This window comes from Leucoraja erinacea, chromosome 4, assembly GCF_028641065.1.
Source record: "Leucoraja erinacea ecotype New England chromosome 4, Leri_hhj_1, whole genome shotgun sequence".
NCBI classification, from domain to species: Eukaryota; Metazoa; Chordata; class Chondrichthyes; order Rajiformes; family Rajidae; genus Leucoraja; species Leucoraja erinaceus.
The window spans coordinates 93,625,980-93,646,865 of NC_073380.1; the positions used below are offsets into that span (position 1 = coordinate 93,625,980).

A 20,886-nucleotide genomic window follows, 5' to 3' on the forward strand; every position below is an offset into this window, starting at 1 on the left:
AGAGAAAGATATTGGAAGTCAGCAGCAGGAGCAGGAGAGAGCATTGACTTTCAAAGGGGAAATGACTACGATGGCTCTTAAAGGGGAGGTGCCGACTAAAATTAAACTCATCAAATTTAGTAAGAGTGCAACGGTTAGCGTGGATCTCGAAGGGAGAGAAGACCAATACATAAAAGGGTGGGCAGACTTTTTTGGAACAGAGTCACAGCATTCATCTCAGCACTCTCATGTTCTTTGTTCTAAAACACTTTGCGCCGCTTGCAAACAGGGCGCTCGAGTGGAGTCAGCGATATCTTCGAATCCAACCCCTAAATTTAAATCAGGGAAATCGGGAGAGGACTCTCTAGCTCCAACGATTGCTTCACCAGTAGTGGATAGTGTGGAGGATCAGGGAGCTAGAAGGAAGGTTCCTCAGAAGTGGGTGCCAAAATTAATTGGGAAACCAAGTGGAGAAGTAAAGGAATCGTTCCTAAAGTATAGAGATTCCGTTAGCAGAAAGAGCAGTTTCTCTAAGGGTGAGACTGTAGAGGGCTATGAAATAGCTGATCCTGATATCACTAAAATTATAAGATCAGAACAAATCCCCGATGTTATGGATATGGAGCGAATTCCCCATTGGCAATTACTCCGCATTTAGAATTAGATCCCGCAGTAGGTGCAGATTATCCGCAGGCTACAGACATCCCCGTTCCAGTGCAACCTGGTTCAACGGCAGCTAAATCAGTAAAGAGTCCAAACTCACACAGGTTGAAACACAAGCTTCTTTATTGTACAGGTCATTAACTACTAAGCAGGTCATCACACGTTCACACTGCTATGCTAACTGGTAGACAGTGGGTAGGATCTTACAGTATGAATGTTATAATTAGGCGGAGCTATAATTACTAAGCATTCTAAGTGGCTAACATGCTGTAGCCAATCTACATCTCTTCTATAAATGAAAAGTAGATGGAGCGTTATCATTATGATGAGTACATAAATTGTTAAATGCAAAATACCATATCTAATAATATTGGCTAAACATAATCGGTTAAACATTGATTAAACATAGTCGCCATATCTAACAGGCTGCTTGCTAACCCGCCCGGTCCTCGTACGGTAAGGAGCTGCCTCATCAACCTTTTCTTCCGAAAAGTTGAGGGCACGTTTAGGTGCGCTCGAGGGGCTCTGGGGCGAGACCGTAGGGGAAGACCATCACGGGGGTACCGGTGAACCAGTTACAAAAGGGGAAGGGGGAGCAGACCGACGCGGGGAGTGATGGGGAGCAGAAGCAGCAGCAGGTACTGGAACGGCTGGAACAGCGATCGCTTTAAAGTTCAGTGGAGGTGCGTCAGGACCCTGCAGTGCCGGACGTCGTTCCTTCACTGGAAGGAGGTATTGATGGGTGCGTTTGTAGATGGTACCACCGACATCGACAAGGTAGGAACGTGGTTCCTTTGCGGGGGCCATGGATGAACCCCAGTTTAGTATGTCCTTTGCCTGTCTGTAGACGAACCACTTGGTCTTGGATTAGTGGCTTACGTGGTTTGCTGGATTTGTCGTAGGCACGTTTCTGCGCGTATCGGTTGGATTGCAAGCGCTTTTGAACTACTGCAGGGCTGAAAACTTTCAACTTTAAGCGATCCTGTGTCACTGCCAGTGGAGGTCTTGTTCGGCGGGACATCAGTCACTGGCTGGCGAGCCTAGAACATTGTCTGTGGCAATATTTCTCAAGTTCAACAGGTCCAGGTAGACGTCAGATTTAGCCAGATAGGAGCGTTCCATGAGTTGTTTAGCGCTTCGAACAGCGCGTTCGGCAAGTCCATTGGACTGTGGGTATTCTGGAGTGCTGGTAACATGTTGAAAGTTCCACCTTTCGGCAAATTCTCTGAACTTTTTGCTGGTGAATTGCGTCCCGTTGTCAGTCTGAAGGCGGGCTGGAATGCCACGTATGGAGAGGTGTTGTCAGAGGTTCTGGACGACTATTTCGAGGAGATGGTTGGCAGAAAATCAAATTTCAAACCAAACTCGAGTACGTGTCCACTAACATGAGATAGTGCTTCCCGTGCCAGTCGAAGATATCGGCAGCCACGGACGACTAAGGTAGAGAGGATGCATGTTGGGACAGCATCGGTTGTTTTTGCTGGTGGGGTGCCTGTCTGTTACAGATCACGCATGATTCTTTTTTCTCCCGAATGTACTTCGTCATTCCAGGTCAATAGATAATTTCTTTAGCGCGCCGTAGTGTGGCTTCAACGCCTGGGTGGCCACCATGGATCTCCTCATAGTATTCGTTTTGCAGAGCGGGGGGGATGACAGTCTTGTGACCCTTCACTATCACGCCGTCCTCTAGCACCAGTTCGTCATGGACCAAAAAGTAAGGTCGTAGTTCAACGGGAGTGTTGGACTGCTTGTTTGGCCAGCCGCCTTTAATGATTGAGGTAGCAGCTGGGAGGTTTTATCTGCCGCAGTGCGTTCGGCTAGGCGGGGCAGGCAATCAGTTGGAACGAAGGAAACTTTCAGAACGGAGAATTCTTCTTGTTCGAATGGGTGTTGTTCGCTGGTGGCGTGTGGTGCTCGAGATAGAGTGGCTGCGATGTGCATGTCTTTACCTTTTTTGTAGACAATGCGAAAATCAAACCGTTGTAGCTGCATCATCATGTGTTGAAGCCTTGCTGCGGCTGCATGGATCGGCTTGCTCAGGATGGTGATCAGTCTCTACCGTGAAAGTTTTGCCGAAAATAAAATCTTTAAATTTGGAGCAGGCAAAAACTACGGCGAGCAGTTCTTTCTCTATCTGTCATTGCTGGTAAACACGTGACCTACGTAGGTGACATCGGGAACCCTGAAATTGCATTTCAGAGGGTTCAGTTTTAAATTGATGTCTCTGGCCCGGTCCAGTACTTTACATAGGTTAGCATCGTGTTCGGTGGCATCGCTGCCATAAACTAGGATGTCGTCAACAATGATGGCATAGGGAGATTCTGCAAACAGTTGCTCCATTGCACGCTGGAAAACTTCGCTGACAGAGTTGATGCCAAAGGGCATTCTTAGGAAGCGGTAATGTCCGAATGGGGTGGCGAAGGTTGTTAACACCGATGAGGCGTGGTCTAACGGGATTTGCCAGAAAGAGTTTTTTGCATCCAAGACTGAGAACACCGTTGCGTTACCGATTTGTGCTGCTACGTCTTCGGTGGTCCTCATCGGATAGTGTTGGCGTTTGATTGCTATGTTCAAATCTTTAGGATTGATGCAGATGCGTAACTCCTTCTTGTCTTTCTTTGTGGTGACAACCATAGTGGAGACCCAGTCGGAGGGTTCGCTGACTTCGGCAAGAACTCCGATATAGACCAGACGTTTCAGTTCATCGTGTATTTGCTCACGCATACCATGTGGGACGTGGTGAGGGGAACACACGATTGGGGTGACCTTATGGTCAACAATGATCTTGTATATTGTGGGTAGTTTGCCGAGTTTGTTGTCAAACAAATCTTTGTAGTTGGATACCATCTGTCTGGTTGGTTCCTCTGTCAAACAGAGTTTGTGGACAGCACGCCCGAAATAGACCAAACCCAGGTCATGGCACGCATCGATGCCTAGCAGGGTTTCAGAACTTGGCTGAACGATGTAAAATAGTAAGTCCTTGGTCTGCTCATTGATAGTACATTTAAAATCAGCTTTACCCAGCGGGTGAAGAATTTATCCTCCATAAGCATGTAGAGTGGAGGAGTCTTTTTTCATGAGGTTCTTATCTTGTTGAACACTTTGAGTGACATGACGTTCACATGGGCGCCAGTATCGACTGGCGATCAGGTGTCTGTTATTGATTATCATGGTCACAGCAGGATCAATCACTTTGCTTGGGATGCGCAGGTTTAGGGAAAGTACGGTAGACTCAGTGACTGTGTTATCAGAGTCGTTCCCATGGGAAGATTTGTCCTATTCATGGGAATCAGAATCAGACGGGTCTTGTTGAATCAGGTGCAGCTTCGTTCTTGAAGCTGTACTCCCACTGGATCGACAACAATTGGCAAAGTGGTTTTGTTTCTTGCAATTATGACATACTTTCCCATGGGCTACACAAAATTGGCACCCTCTGGGGTAGAAATAGTTAGTTTGTGCACCTCGTGCTGGGCATGTTCTGAGCTCTGCTGGACGCATTGAGAAATATTTGCAGAGTAATTAGCCAAATTCAATTGTTGATTAGCATCTGCGCTATCAAATCAGCCAGTGGTGCCACAGTCTCAGCCATCAGACAAGCATGAATTACTTGCTCTAAAGTCAGTTCTGCATTCTGCAGCAGTTCAGCTTGCAGCTTGCGGTCGCTCATTCCTCCCACAAATTTATCGCAAACGAACTCATTTGTCAACTCACCAAATCTGCATCGAGAGCTGATGTGTCTCGGGTCACTGATGAATTGTTCCACAGGCTCGTCAGCCTGTTGCAACCGAGCAAAAAAATCTTGTTCCCTCAAGGATTCTGTTAGACAGCAGGTCATACAGATCTCTAAACTTCCTCAGCAACACCATAGAGTTGTCAATAGATTCAACTGGCACCAATACCTGGCCATTCCCATCCAGATTTGTAGGTTATTTGGCTTGATAAAAATGTAAAATTGTCCAAGTTGGCGATATGCAGAGTACTGCCCTACCGATTACAAAAATTCAGAAGGTTCAGTTGAGCAGGTGCAAATTCGAACGAGTCAGCACGGAGCATATCCTCAGGACCCGCTAAATTCAACAGTAGTGAAGCCTTCAAATCATCGGGATCGTGTCGTTGAACGATGCGGATATAATGAGAGTAGTTCTTCTCAAACATTCGCCATTGCCCGGCGATATCAGAATCAAACACAAGCGGGCTAGGCTTTCGACAAGAGCTAGCCATGTCCTCAAATCACAAAAAAACACGCAAATAAAAACTGGTAAATTAAATAAATCACGGCAAACAGACACGGGGTAGACCCGATTTTCTGACACCATGTAAAACTCACACAGGTTGAAACACAAGCATCTTTATTGTACAGGTTATTAACTACTAAGCAGATCATCACACGTTCACACTGCCACTCTAACTGGTAGACGTGGGTAGGATCTTACACTATGAATGTTATAATTAGGCGGGGCTATAACTACTAACCATTCTAATTGGTTAACATGCTATAGCCAATCTACAAAATCCTTCCAGAGACCAGTACTAAGAATCCAGAAACGAATAGTAACATCGAAGGAGGAGGAAGAAATTAAAGCATGGATCCCTCCTGGTTACCTTTGGGACATGCCAATTCGAGAGCCGACTTTCCATCAATTTGGTTGGAGAGCTGTTAGACTTGACCAATGCTATGTTTGTGGAGAAACGGGACATTGGAGCAGATATTGCCCTATGATGGAACACAGAGGAGGAAGGGGTCAAAGAAGAAAGCCACAGGGTCTAAGAAGTCAGTGGATCCCTAGAGGTTATAGTAACACTTGGGACCCTGAAGATAGAAGAAGAGAACTGGCCAGAGGATCAGGGGGCAGGGACATTCTGGCAGCCAGATCCATTCCGATAGCCCTGATCTGAGTCCAGAGTGTGGACAAAGTAAAAAGATGAAATCTGAGGGTATCCTCATACGGCTCAAGGAGAATAATAATAAATTATAAGAACAAGAAAGAACACCGCCCCTTCCGAATCTCAGGATGAGAGTTATTGAGAAACCTCACTAAAAGGAAGGAATACGAGAAAAGAGAAACAAAGTAGCTGGTGTAAAAAAGAATAAGAACTGAAGAGAACTAAACTGGCACTAGGGGAAGAAGAAATTAATTGTGCAGGAGGTACAGGAGTAGGGATAGGAATCATTGAGCCACTGTAAATATGATCAATAACTTGTTATTAAGTTTGTGCCTCCAGGACAGTATCACCTGCAACAGGCCACTATCTGGGGAGTGAGGTAAAGAGTATGTGGACCCTTAAGAACAGGCAGAAAGCACAGCTCGGGTAGGATGCGTAGTTATTATCTCCATCCAGGTAGCTCCCCAGAGACAAAGAACAGCAACAAAGAAGAAATTATACTGTCCTGTCTGGGGATACATCTGGGGAAGGCCAACAAATAGAGAAGGCTGTTCCATGGTATTCCTACTCCTTTAAAACTAACATCAAGGAGGAAGAAGGTACCTACCCTAGTGCCCAACTTTAACATTACATATATTGACACCAGTGAAGGGAAAAGAAAAGAACATCCAACATTTTCTAAAAAAAAGTTCGGATTTGAAGAATTGAATTTAGATTTGTAAATGAAGTACTCCTCTGTGGTTCAGGGGCAAGACACCTACTTTGCGTCTAAATTATAGTCATTAGAAATAAATTGACAACATTTTGATTTCAATGTCTAAATTGTATGGTGATGAATTGGAAAGACATTAAAGTTTGAGATTTGGAACTGACTTATGAGATCTGGCTTGGGTGTATTTAAAATTTGATAATAAACTTGGTATTTTTATTGTCTCATTCCCAGACAGGCAGCCAAAGACGGGAAGGATTATTCAAAGAACATCAGGGAAGGATGGAACTTGGGAAGATCTGGTAAAATGGAAGAGTTATTCAGGGAGCATGAGAGTTGGCATTGAAAGAGTGAGAAAGAGGAAATGTGAATAGCAAGACTCCCCTTTGAGAAACCAAAGTTAACCACCTAAGAAAGAGTTACTCAGTGGTAAAAGGAAACTAGTTATAAGAAAGAACCCCTATTGACTGAGAACCTATTGAAAATACGGAGGAAGAGGTACTGGAGGAGAAGTCCTATTACGTTAGAAGGAGGAATAAGGGAATGGGTATTGATATCAAAGTCAATGTATTTGACCGGTGGATCTAAATTTGTCTAACCCTTGATAGTAAAGCAGCTTCTATTATCAAGGTGTGAAGAAATTGTCCCTAGATTCGGCATTCTTAATTGGCTTTATAATAAAATTGACAACATATGAAACTTGATTGATTAAATTTGAACAGCTGGAATTCCACAGGAATTGGATGGAGTTGTGTTATCGACCACAAGCTGTGGAATGAAGAGGGTGAGAAGGACCCTGCAATTTAAAATTGTAAATTGAAGGCTGAGACTGAATTTGGTTGAATTGAAACATTCACCATGGTTTGCTTTAAATAAGAGTCACACTTGTTGGGAAATCTGGACTGAACCCAGCTGAAATTTATATGAGAAACCATCATCAGATATACATTGAAGAACATTGTGTGAATACGGAGAGGGCTGATTAGTGTTGATCCTAGGATAATTAAGAGTATATTATAGAACAGAATAGTGATAGTGAAATAGAAAAGGGCTTGTGACTGACAGAATAGGAATAGTACAGTGTAATGTATGGGAAAGCATTATTGCATGAATGGTAACTTGCTTTGTCCCACGTTTTTCAGGAATTATAGGTTATGGGTTCGACTATGGAAAGGGATAGAAGGATCAACGACATGGATGGAGGGAATTTGCGCCCACAAAAACTCGGGAGCTGAAACCTCATCAGATGGAAATTGTGAAGCTATGCCCACGAAAACTCGGGAAGCTTGATAAGATTCTGGGAAGAAACATCATCATCTTGTTGTTGTTAATAGATGGAGAATGGAATAGTCACACATATGTATCATTTGATTATCTGATTATTTGGTTATCATAAATGACGGTTTATCATATATGATAAAAGGAAGGAATGTTAATCCTGGCCAAATTGGTGCAGCCATGACATTAAAATTGAGTAAAGACTTGTGTGCTGCTAGGCCATTTTGGTCAAGTTAAATGTGCCTTTTGCAGAACTGGGACAAGCTGCTGAATGGTGCCAGTTTGTCAATGGCATAGATAAGAGCTGCAGGGAAAGAATGGGACATCTGCAGATTCTTATGTTGCCTATCCAATTTCTCCAGAGATGCTGCCTTATCCGTTGAGTTACTCCAGCACTTTGTGTCCTTTTAAACGACGCAGTCTGGGAAACACTACTGCTCTCAGGGATAAGGATAAATATTTTCATTCCTTTGTAGCTTTGGCGTTTTTGTAAATTAGCTTCTACAGCTCTTTGTATATGCATCTTGTAAATAGATAAATTGTTTGTTTATTTACTGTTTTTCACTAATTTCATGAGAGCGCATGAATTAGAGTAACCTCAAAATTTTGGGTTGTGGTTTGTGAGTTTTGTCAGGGCAAATTTCTATTACCTGAATGGCTGTAAAGTGGGAGGTCGCCTGTGATACGATTGAAAATACAAAATCTTTGGCCCAAAAGAATAGGAAAACTCCATTACAACCCAAATGTTGTTTTAAAATGCATATTTAAAAATAAAACAATGGCCAACTGAATAACTTGAGGACACTTAGTTTCCTTTAGTGGAAGCCAGCACAAGGAATTCATCTATCTCCCTCCTGAAAGCCTGTAGAAAGTGTGCATCAAGTATGTGTGCACGTACATTATTCTAAAAGTTAATTCCCTCCCTGTAAAGAAAGAGCCTCCAGCTTTCTAAAATAGTTCCATACTTAAAAGACTGAAAATCACTGAATGGGCATAAATATTGCAGACATGGAGCAAAACATTAATCCTCACTTAATTGACGGTGAAAGATAAAAATACTTACAATCCATATTTCTTCCATTTCAAGTTGATGAAGTGTTGAATAACTGGATGTTTTAAAAGGTTATATCTTTGGTAGTGCACTATCAGGTTAAGCTAATAAGAAACAAAAAACGTATTAAAAGCAGTTCATGTAAAGTTCCCTTCTTCCTCCTCCTTTCCAACATCTAACTGACTATCTGCTTATGACCTCGTGGTTATTGATGCTCAAGTTGTAAGTGACGGTTCTGCACTAATTTCTGTGATGAAATGTACTCTTATCGTACAGATTTTCTAAGATCCTAATGTCAACCATGACATCAATAATTTTCAACTTATGTTGTCCCAAGCTAATTAGAGCACATAAATAATGAAATTCGGAACTGTAGAATTACTGTTGCTCATTATGACATGTATATGAGGGTATATGAGTTAAGATCTGTATGGAAAGTTTTATAACTATTTGTATGACTATTTGTACAACTAAAACACTATTGACTTTTGCTTCAAAATAACACGTTAATTACTTTGAATAATATCTTGGTAGAGCAGTGCAAATAAATTGCCAAACTGAATAATAAATGGGACTGAATGGTTCAGAGTAGAGTTTTGTTGCATTTCCAGTTTGCGAGCAAATTATTGCTAAATTTGACATGTGTGCAAATTATCTATGTTTTTCTTCACTTGATACTTACTGTCTGCTTTTTGTCTTTCTCTTGCTCTGAAAATAAAAACACAGCACCAAACTTTAAATTCCTATTGTTCCAACAAGTAATACGTCATGACTCACTATAAGCAATATTGGCTTTTTTTCTCAAGCAATACATATAAAAGAACATGAATCATCCCTGATTGGTAAATAAATATAAAGGTGAATCATTCGATGATGGACACAAAATGTTGGAGTAACTCAGGCAGGTAGCATATCTGGAGAGAAGGAATGGGTGACGTTTCAGGTCGAGACCCTTCCAAATCAATCCCTTTAACAAAGTACCTTAATTAAAATCCAAACAGCATTAGTTTGAAACCAAACCTGAATACAATACAAAAGTAGAAATAAAATGCTGGAGTAAATCAGTGGGACACGCAGCATCTCTGGAAAGAAGGAATGGGTGACATTTGGGCTCAAGCCCCTTCTTCAGACTGATGTCAGGGGAGTGGGCGGGACAACGATAGAATGCAGTCGGAGACAGTAAAACTGGTGGGAGAGCTGGGAAAAGGGAGGGGATAGAGAGGGAAAGCAAGGGCTATTTGAAGTTAGAGAAGTCAATGTTTATACCGCTGGAGTGTAAGCTACCCAAGCAAAATATGAGGTGTGTTCCTCCAATTTGCGCTGGGCCTCACTCTGACAATGGAGGAGGACCAGGACAGAAAGGTCCGATTGGGAATAGGAGGAGGAATTGATGTGCTGAACAACCGGGAGATCAGGTAGGTTAAGACGGACTGAGCGGAGGTGTTCAGCAAAACGATCGCTGAGCCTGCGCTTGGTCTCACCGATGTAAAGAAGTTGACACCTGGAAGAGAGGATACAGTAGATGAGGTTGGAAGTGGTGCAAGTGAACCTCTGCCTCACCTGGAAGGAATGTTTGGGTCGTTGGATGGAGTTGAGGGGGGAGATAAAGGGACAAGTGTCGCAGGAGAAAGTACCCGGCGAGGGGGTGGTTTGGGTGGGAAGGGACGAGTTGACCAGGGAGTTGCGGAGAGAAAGGTCTCTGCGAAAAGCAGAAAGGGGTGGATATGGGAAGATGTAGCCAGTAGTGGGATCCCATTGGAGGTGGCAAAAATGTTGGAGGATTATATGCTGCATGCGATGGCTGATGGGGTGGAAGGTGTGGACAAGGGGGACTCTGTCCTTGTTACAAATGGGGGGAGTGGGAGTACGAGCGGAGCTGCGGGATAGCGACAAATCCTTAGTGAGAGCCTCATCTATTATGGAAGAGGGGAATCCCCGTTTCATAAAAAATGTGGACCTCTCCGATGCCCTGGTATGGAAAACCTCATCCTGGGCACGGATGCAGCATAGTTGGAGGAATTGGGAGTACGGGATAGAGTCTTTGCAGGAAGCAGGGTGGGAATAAGTGTAGTCTAGATAGCTGTGGGAGTCAGAAGTTTTTTAGTAGATGTCGGTCAATTGTCTGGCTCATGTCATGGAGACGGTGACATCCAAAAACGGTAGGGAAATGTCGTAGATGGTACAAGTGAATTTGAGTGCAGGATGGAAATTGGTGGTGAAGTTGATGACATCAGTGAGTTCTGCATGGGTGCAAGAGGTGGCACCAATGCAGTCGTCAATGTAGCAGAAGTAGAGTTCGGGGATAGGGCCAATGTACGCCTGGAACAGTGATTGTTCAACATACCCTATATAGAGGCAGGCATAGCTAGGGTCCATGCGAGTGCCCATAGCTTTGCCTTGGATTTAGAGGAAACGGGAGAAGTTAAAGGAGAAGTTGTTGAGGGTAAGGGCAAGCTCTGCTAGGCGGAGGAGACTATTGGTAGACGGAAATTGGCTGGTTCTGCGGGGGGCTTTAAGATCTTCCTGGTGGGGGATGGAAGTGTAGTGTGACTGGACATCCATAGTAAAGATGAGGGAGCGGGGCCTGGAAAACGGAAGTCATTGAGGAGACAAAGAGCATGTGAGGTGTCTTGGACATAGATGGGGAGGGATTGTACCAAGGGGTGATAGGATGGAGTCGAGGTATGTGGAAATACAAAACATCTCTCCTTAAGAAAACATACATAGAACGGATTTAAATTTTGGTGAATTTGGTGAAACTGTGGAATTCTTTGCCACACATGGCTGTGGAGGCCAAGTCAATGGATATTTTTAAGGCAGAGATAGATACATTCTTGATTAGTGCAGGTGTCAGGGGTTATGGGGAGATGGCAAGGTTCGGAGGGAGAGATAGATCGGCCATGATTGAATGGCGGAGTAGACTTGCTGGGCTGAATGGCCTCATTCTTCTCCTGTCACTTATGACCTTAATTTTTGGGTGGCTGATTTTCCAGCTTTACAAGAGGCCTAGTCCATTTGAATACACAGCTGCGATATCATATGATTTCCTGGGGTATACTGCTGAAGCAAATTTAGAGGGAAGGCAGCAATTCTCAGTAATGGGAAGTAAACTAACATTGCAGCAGCCCATGATGTTATTGTGGATACTGGGGGGCATTTCCAATTTTCCAGACACCTACAAACAAGGAGATTATTGAAATTTCACCATGTAATTCAGGCACAAGATCTAATTATCTAATAGTAACCCTCCGAAAGTTGATGTCAATTGAACTGACAGCAAGAAAAGGGTTTTGAGGCAATAAAAATCCAGCACAATGATATAAAACAATCTCTTCGATTAAACCTGTGCACAACAATGCTATTCACATGCAACAATAATCGCACCTTCAAAGATATCTGGCTCCAGGTATTTCAGATAAAAGAACTCTATTCTGTTTGAATGATCAAGTAGGTGGAACTGATTTAATGCATCATATGCCTGTGAAGGGAAGGGAAATATTCAGTGAAAACATTAGTATATAAAATTGAAGGAGATTGGCCATCTCCTGCCGATAATAGTTTGGTCTGGATAGTACTCCAATTCCCCACTGTATTGTTCACATATGTTAGCATGTAACATAGAAGCACGAGGACCACACCATTCTTTGTGTTATTCTATTTTTCATTCCCTAACCTCTATATAATTAAAAGTCTAAACTTGACCACTTCCTGTTTGCACTGTATATTGATTTTACAAACAACTCTACCTCTTACAGCTGGGATTTTTGGCCATCTTACTCAGAGTCCCTCTCCGCTCATCAGGGCCAATTGATGTTTCACATCGATAAAATATAAAAGACTTATTAATGTTTAAAAAATGGTCAGATTCTCTCTCCTGTCAATCACACCATGAAGGCCATGCCCCTTCTGGTGGGAGGGGGAGGGACTATAAATCCTGGAAGTGTGGACATGCCTCAGTCTCTACAAGATGGGGGAGGGAGAGGTCATGACTGTCTGAGCTGTGAATAACACTGAACACATGTCTACTAAACTGTGAGTGTGGTTTTACTGACCTGCGAGTGCCCTTAATGTGGTTTGAAAATGAAAATGTGATTGGTTTGAAAATGAAAATGTGGTTGGTTTGAAAATGTGGTTGGTTTGAGTTTGAACATGCGATTGGTTTGAGTTTGAAAATGTGGTTGGTTTGAGTTTGAAAATGTGGTTAGTTCGAAAATGAAAATGTGGTTGGTTTGAAAATGCGGTTTGAAAATGAAAATGTGGTTGGTTTCGAAATCTATCTATATAATTAAAAGTCTAATCTTGACCACTTCATGTTTGTGCTGTATATTGATTTCAGAAAAAATGCTACCAAAAACGGCTGTGATTTTTTGCCATCTTACTCAGAGTTCCCCTCCGCTCATCAGGTGCCGAGGATTTTTCTCATCGATGAAAAATAAGAGTTATTAGTGTTTTAAAAATGTTGAGATGCTCTCTCCTGTCAATCACCGCCATGAAGGCCATGCCCCTTTCGGTGGGATGTGGGAGGGACTATAAAACCCGGAAGTGTGGACGTGGCTCAGTCTCAGCCAGTTGGGGGAGGGAGAGGTTACGACTCTGTCTGAGCTGTGAATCAACTGAACACACTGAATGTCTATTCAACTGTGTGTGGTTTTATGTGGTTTTTATGTGTTTTTATGTCGTTTTATGCGGTTTTGTGGTGTTTTATGTGGTTTTATGGTGGTTTTTCCCTGCTTGAAATGGTATGAAACTGCATTTGAATTTGATGGCCTTGCACACTGCTTGAAGTGTTATGAAACAGCACTTGAATTTGGTGGCTTTACACCCTGCTTGGAGTGGTAGGAAACTGCACTTGAATTTGGTGGCCTTGCACCCTGCTTGAAGTGGTAGGAAACTGCACTTGAATTTGGTGGCCTTGCACTCTGCTTGAAGTGGTAGGAAACTGCACTTGAATTTGACAATAGACAATAGACAATAGGTGCAGGAGTAGGCCATTCGCCCCTTCGAGCCAGCACCGCCATTCAATGTGAGCATGGCTGATCATCCCCAATCAGTACCCCATTCCTGCCTTCTCCCCATTTGGTGGACTTGCACCCTGCTTGAAAGGGTATGAAACTGCACTTGAATTTGGTGGCCTTGCACCCTGCTTGAAATGGTAGGATACTGCTATTGAATTTAGTAGCCTTGCACCCTGCTTGAAATGGTAGGAAACTGCATTTGAATTTGGTGGACTTGCACCCTGCTTGAAATGGAATATCAAGGAATATCCAGGAGTCAACTACCAGCCCACCAGCCGTGAGTGAGTGAGCTGCCAGCACACCAGGCTTGAGTGACTGAGCTGCCAGCCCAAGAATCCATTTGGCCTACAATGTTCATACTAGCCCTCTGGATACCAGTCCCTTCAGCCCACAACACCCATAGTAGCACTCCAGAAAGCCATCCCCCCCACTGGCCACCAATATTGGAATTGGTGGAGTGCTGGAATATTGTGTTGGGGGACCAGCCCTCCCGTGTAAAGCTGGGACCCAATGCATCCCACAGTCTAGTATTTCTATCTCTCTTGTGAGAGGGACCCAACAAAAAAACATTGGCTTCTGTCTTGAATGGACTCAGAATCACATCATTTTGGGAGGGAGAGACCTAGATTTCCATCTACATTTATTTTCGTGACTTAGCTCCCAAATGGCTGTTTATTTAAATTGTTCATAAGATGAGTACACCTGCTGATAATATAGGAGACTTTTGTAATATTAAAGGTGGTCATTTGAAAAGAATATCTTGATTTCCCTTTGAAGCAAGGATGTACTATATCCAGTCGTCACCTCATTATCATCCCACTATTACATGAATTGAGTCAATTAGAGTCATAGAGTGTTTCCACACTCTACAGCATGGAAACAGGCCCTTCGGCCCACCTTGCCCACACTGGCTAACATATCCCAGCTACACGTCCCGCTTTTGGTCCATATACCTCCAAACCTGTCCTATCCATGTACCTGTCTAATTATTTCTTAAACGTTGGGATAGTCCCAGCCTCAACTACCTGCTCTGGCAGCTTGTTCCATACACCCACCATCCTTTGTGTGAAAAAGTTACTCCTCAGATTCCTATCAAATCTTTTCTCCCTTCACCATAAACCTATGTCCTCAGGTCCTCAATTCACCTACTCTGGACAAGAGACTGTGGGCATCTACCCGATCTATTCCTCTCATTATTTTATACACCTCAATAAGATCACCCCCTCATCCCCCTGCGCTCCAAGGAATAGAGCCCTAGCTACTCAACCTCTCCCTCCGACCCTCCAGTCCTAGCAACATTCTCGTAACTCTTCTCTGTATCTTTTCAGCTTGGCATCTTTCCTATAACATGGTGCACAAAACTAAACACAATACACTAAATACGGTATCACCAACATCTTAAACAACATGACCTCCCAACTTCTATACTCAATACTCTGACTGATGAAGGCCAATGTGCCAAAAGCCTTTTTGACCACCTGCACTCCTAGATCCCTCTGCTCTAAAACAATCCCCAGAGCCCTACCATTCACTGTGTAGGTCATGCCCATGTTAGGCTTCCCAAAATGCAACACCTCACATGTCTCTGTTAATTTCTAAATTATTAGAAGAATTTACACAGATTGAAAGTCTTTGAAGAAGGAGATGATAAAGAATTTGGAATTCTGTACACCAGAAAGCTGTTAAGACTTCAGACGGCGGCACGATGGCGCAGCGGTAGAGTTGCTGCCTTACAGTGCTTGCAGCGCTGAATCCCGGGTTTGATCCCGACTACAGGTCTGGCTGTACAGAGTTTGTATGTTCTCCCCGTGACCGCATGGGTTTTTTCTCCGAGATCTTTGGTTTCCTCCCACACTTCAAAGACGTACAGGTTTGTAGGTTAATTGGCTTGGTATGTGTAAATTGTGCCTTGCGTGTTTAGGATAGTGTTAATGTGCGAGAATCGCTGGTCGGCGTTGACACGGTGGGCCGAAGGGCCTGTTTCCGCGATGTACCTCTAAACTAAAATAGATATCTTTAAGCCTGATTTCCATATATATTTTACATACATATATTGGGAATAAGTGAATCATGGGTTGGAGGGAATGCTTGAAAAGGGGAGGTAGACAAAAGTACTGGAGAAACTCAGCGGGTGCAGCAGCATCTATGGAGCAAAGGAAATAGGCAACGTTTTGGGCCAAAACCTTTCTTCAGACTGGGGAGCTCTCTCTCTGGTCATTCTAAGTCAAAATAATTACAACAGTTGCTTATGATCATCATTCCCCTGAATTCCAACACATCCCACACTTCGCACACGAATATCTTAAACTCAGGATTAAATCAGTCGTGATCTAACTAAATTGCACAGATGATACAATCTCTTAGATTATTTCGAGTTGGCAGAGAAGTTAGTAGAACTGCTCCTATTTCTTATGTTCCTCTGATATTGAGAGCTCAATGATAGAGTGCAGATGTTTGAATTTTCAGTGTCAGTGATTCTTTAAATGGCTCGGGAGCGCAAACAGTGCCATGAAAACCTGGTTGCTCAATAATACTGGTTCTTTGAAATCTCAGGATCTAATTTTTGCATGGAATACTCTTTGTAAGAACACTGATACCATTCGTGTAATTTGAAAAATACAGCATTGCTTCAAGTCTGAATGACCAGTCAATGCCCTCTACATGCACAATTGCTTTAACAAATTTTAACCAAAAAGTGGTATAATATGACCTATAACTAGTCGCAATTGAGATTCTACACATATACTACCTGAATGGTTTTAAAATTCCCAAATATATAAATGCATGACTCGATTAGCATAGACTACTAGTGACTCTATTTGAGACATATACTGCTGGAATGGTTTCAAAATCCCCAATGATATAAATGCCTTACAGCGCCAGAGACCTGGGTTCGATCCTGACTATGGATGCTTGTCTATACAGAGTTTGTACATTTTCCATGTGACCAGCATGGGTTTTCTCCAAGATTTTCGATTTCCTCCCACACTCCAAAGATGTACAGACTTGTAGGTTAATTAGCTTGGTATAAATGTGTAAATGTAAAATTGTCACTAGTGTGTGTAGGGTAGCGTTAATGTGCGGGGGTTGCTGGTCGGTGGGTCTGTTTACCCGCTGTACCTAGAGGTACAACTAAACTAAACTAAAATGCATACTTCTATCAGCATGATCTCGAAAGGACTCTATTTGAGACTTTTGCAGTGATAGTCTAGCCCTGCAAGTTTGCGTGCTCCTGTAAGTTATTATTCCGGACATTTTGGGGGATTTGAACAAACAAAAATATGCTTCTGACTGAAGTAGGAATAATCTGCTCCCAGAGTACATATCACACAACCTGGTAAATGATGGTTATATACAATCACCATTATGGTAATGGCACTGAGAAAGCTCAAAATGATTCCTCAATTTATTACCAAGTCCTTCAGTATTTCATCAACCATTGAGATTATTTCTAGTTGGCAGAAAAGTATTTGAGCTCTACTGTAGAATCCCTAGAACTTTACGCTTTAATCAAAACGACCATCAAATTCCTCCAGAATTTCAACCACATTTTCAAAGCAGTTTTGTAGATACTCAAACTCTATTAGTTCTGAAATCATTTGTCAGTGCCATCCTTAAACCATATTCTTTCCTTGCCCATTGTCAAAATCTGATCTAATTTTACAGAACATGCTTCTCAGATGCACAATGGTGAATGTACCTGTACAGTTTCAACCATTTGTCAATTATTACATACAACTCTATTCCTATAAATTAACTACAATGAATAGAAGTCTGTGCCATATTCCATTTTGTCCAGGTGAAAATTAGTTGGAAATGCTGGGAATAAAGAAGAAAGGTGCATGAGATATTTTTTTTGTTCATGGATCAGTGAATAATGTCTCTCCTTATGATGAATAAGATATTCAATTGTTATTATGCATATCGTCGTGGCTATCCTTTGAGGTCGAGGATGATGGTCTACGTTCTGTTGTTTTTACGTTCTGTTGTTTTTATGGACTCTCAGGTGTCTAATGGATCCAATCCTGGCAAGAAGTTTTATGCTGCTCACAGAACGAAGACACCTGTGCATGTGTTTAATGTGTACTTGATGTTGCACTCCAAGAAGCACATGGTCCTTCACAAATCAATCACCATATTCCAATGGCAAGGGAGCCAAGACGATTGGAGCTGATAGATCTGTTGGAGCCTTCATCCGCCTTCACAGCTGTTGAGTTCAAGATAACTTTGTCCGCCTGGTCCGCCGTTGATGTCTTGTAGGTTGGATCGTTCTTAGTCTGGACCCTCATCCTCGACCTTACTGCCATGGGTGGCCCTACCGGAACCTGATACTTCCGACGACATCGGCCTCGGGAATCATAGGGACAGGCAAGCCTCTTCAACACGACAAGATAAACGATCCGAAGAGGGGTAAACGATCTGAATATAACTAACCACCAGTGCACAAACATGACTTTCATTCACTGATATTAACTACAATTTTCTCACTCCTTCATTTCATAGTGTGTTTTGAGATTGGGGTGGAAAGCTGTTCAAAAACAAACGCCACTTGTATCAGGCTTACAAATGGCATCCTAAAATAAAACACTGAACCAGACTTTTTACAAATCTGCAAAATAACCCACCTCGCTGGATCAATGTTAGAGGTCAAAATTAAGCAGATTTCATAAAATTCTAATATTTAACAGAAAGGCCAATTAATTTAAATGAACATCTCACCACTTGAGGCATGTTGAGTAGCATTATATTCAAGCAACTTTGATCAAAAGCATCCAAAGCACCAGCATCACAACCAAGCTTCAAGAGAAATGTTGCTGCTTCCATTCGACCTAATAACAAAAGTTACACCATTATTAAAGGTTATTTGTGATTTGAAGCTTTATTTATTTAACATATCCTACTAAGCATATCAAGTAATTATAGAATTACATAACAACATAAGTCGGCGCAAGAGGAGGCTAATGGCCTCAACCAAGATTTCCATTTGGAAATCCATACTGATTTTGCATTATTATACCCTTCCTCTCCAAATCTGATTATTTTCTCTCTTTTAATTTGTATTCCATTGTATTTCTTATGTAGTGTGAATCTGATTTGCCAATCATTGTTAGGACATGTTCCCATTCTGAAATGTATTGTATTCGTTGTCTGCCAGTGTTATGACACACCTTTTCATAATGAATTATTAAATATATAGTAATGCTCTTTCTTCCCTGGATTCTTCCAGTGTGTAGATGCAATCTATTCAAATCATGGATATTATTCTCTGATTGAGTTTTTGTTTATTAAATCGTCAAGCACCATTTTTCAGCCTTTGTTCCAAATTCCTTTATACTCTATAAAAAATGTATCCGCCCTACACCCTCGGAACATTATTTTGAAGAAAAGACCAATAAACCCTTGTGCAAATATTTATCCTTCAGTGAATTATGGAAGCAAAGAGCAGGAACTCAAATTGCTCAGTCCCTATATATGCTCCCACTCCACCCACTCCGACTACCAGTGCAAACGCTATTGGTCCATATCATATAGAACTGTAACCATGTCGCACATTTGTCTTCCAGCGATGCCTATGGTTTCGCTTAACCTTTGTGGCCATATTTCTCGCAACACCCAAGGCCTCAGCGCTGCAGCAGTATTGTGAGGTAGAGACCCACAAGCAGTTACTGTGCCTTAAGCAGTGCAAATTGCGGCTCAGATCATCCTGAAGGCTTACTGACAGCTACTATTATCAATTGCTTTTTTTTTCCAATTTCTCTATATGGGACTAAAACTAGTTAAAATATATCAAACTAAATTATAAAAATTTTAAATACTATTAAACAAAGAGAAATTAACAAAAAAAAACCAATTTTAAAACATATTAACCTCATGTAACATCACGGAAAATAGACTTGAAAATGACCTGTATCAGCATAATGAATATCTCGGGATAATGTTTGATATAACCACTACTGCCTATCCTCTAATTTCTTGATCTCAACTCATCTACCTAAAATGATTCTGTCGTTAAATGTAATCTTTAACTAGAAAGTCAGGTTCCAATCAGTGATGTACAGAAGAATAATCTAAGAGTTTAATAATTAAAACTCCCCCCCCCCCCCCCCCCCCCCCCCCCACCTTGTACACAAATGATTACATTTGGCATTGACATGGGTTACAATAAATAATGGGTACCGTTAATAATATCAATAATAGGAGAGAATGGCAATGTCAATAATAGGAGAGAATTTGCAACTTAAGATGGCATTAATTTCTCTTGTTAATTTCACTTTTAATTTGTGTCTCGTGACAGTATCCCCTTCTTTGGAGGGAAATGGAAAGTGGGGTGCCTTCCTGCTAGCTGTGTTCCCGACGCAGGTTTGAGAATGACTAAGCCACTGGGACAAACCCTAGTGCCACCAGTGTGTTAAAAGTTTAGCCTCTCTTTTTAATAAATGCAACCTAATCCTGACTATTTGGCCGGATTTTCCCGACAGTTGCTGTAAAGTCTAGGTGTTTCATCTACTAATTTTCACTCCAAAATAAGCATTTTATCTATTTACCATGAACATTCTATGGTGGTACACTGATATTCAACTTTACTTTTCTATATTGCACCTTTTATTATTGCACCTTAATAACATACCTCAAAATTTTACTACACTCTGGCACACTGTGAATATTTTATATAATGTATATGTCCTGCCTATTTTTATTGGTATATAGTCTGTCTGTGTTATAAATATTACTTGCACATTTGGAGTATGGGGAAACGCAATTTCAATCCTCTGTGTAACTACTTGTTGCATTATTTGAATTGACAATAAAGTTTACTTTACTTTACTTTACTTGACATTTACCAAATAGTGCTGCAAGATACAATGGAGTTCTTTTTTTGTAATCCACTGCATGAATATCCGCACCATTTTTATGTAGGCACTGAAGAGCATTTACTGCATCATACTTAGCTCCAAAATGGAATGGAGTCTGCAGTTGTCCAGTTGTTCGTGCTTCAATTAGTGCTACAAACAAAAAAAAAGTTAACAAGAAACATAAGCAGGAAAAAAAAAGTGGAACTCTGGAAAATTACTAAGTTTATTATACAGTAGCTGTAAGTGTCGACAAATTTCCATGTCCTAACAGACGCTAGAAGCTGAAAAGAAATGGTAAGTACCCTAAATTTTAGGTTTCAATAGTGGAAAATAGAAAGATTAAACGAGAACTTACCGTTTGAAGTTTGGTCTTTATTTTATGAGGTTGAAGTGAGGGAATGTGTGAAGAGCCCGCCAGTCCGCATGCGCATCAATCTTCAGAGCAACTGTATG

General features: G+C 41.8%; 1 protein-coding gene across 1 annotated transcript in view; it reads right to left on the reverse strand.

Moving 5' to 3' along the window:
* The window catches only part of LOC129696066 (transient receptor potential cation channel subfamily A member 1-like), a 135,326-nt gene that overhangs the window by 60,705 nt on the left and 53,735 nt on the right, over positions 1-20,886 (reverse strand). Inside the window, exons 6-10 of the mRNA XM_055633474.1 lie at positions 20,422-20,583; positions 18,299-18,408; positions 11,949-12,042; positions 9,247-9,272; positions 8,577-8,668 (exon numbers count right to left, since the gene is read on the reverse strand). Of these exons, the coding sequence (XP_055489449.1) occupies positions 8,577-8,668; positions 9,247-9,272; positions 11,949-12,042; positions 18,299-18,408; positions 20,422-20,583 (484 nt within the window). The remainder of the gene's footprint in view (positions 1-8,576; positions 8,669-9,246; positions 9,273-11,948; positions 12,043-18,298; positions 18,409-20,421; positions 20,584-20,886) is intronic.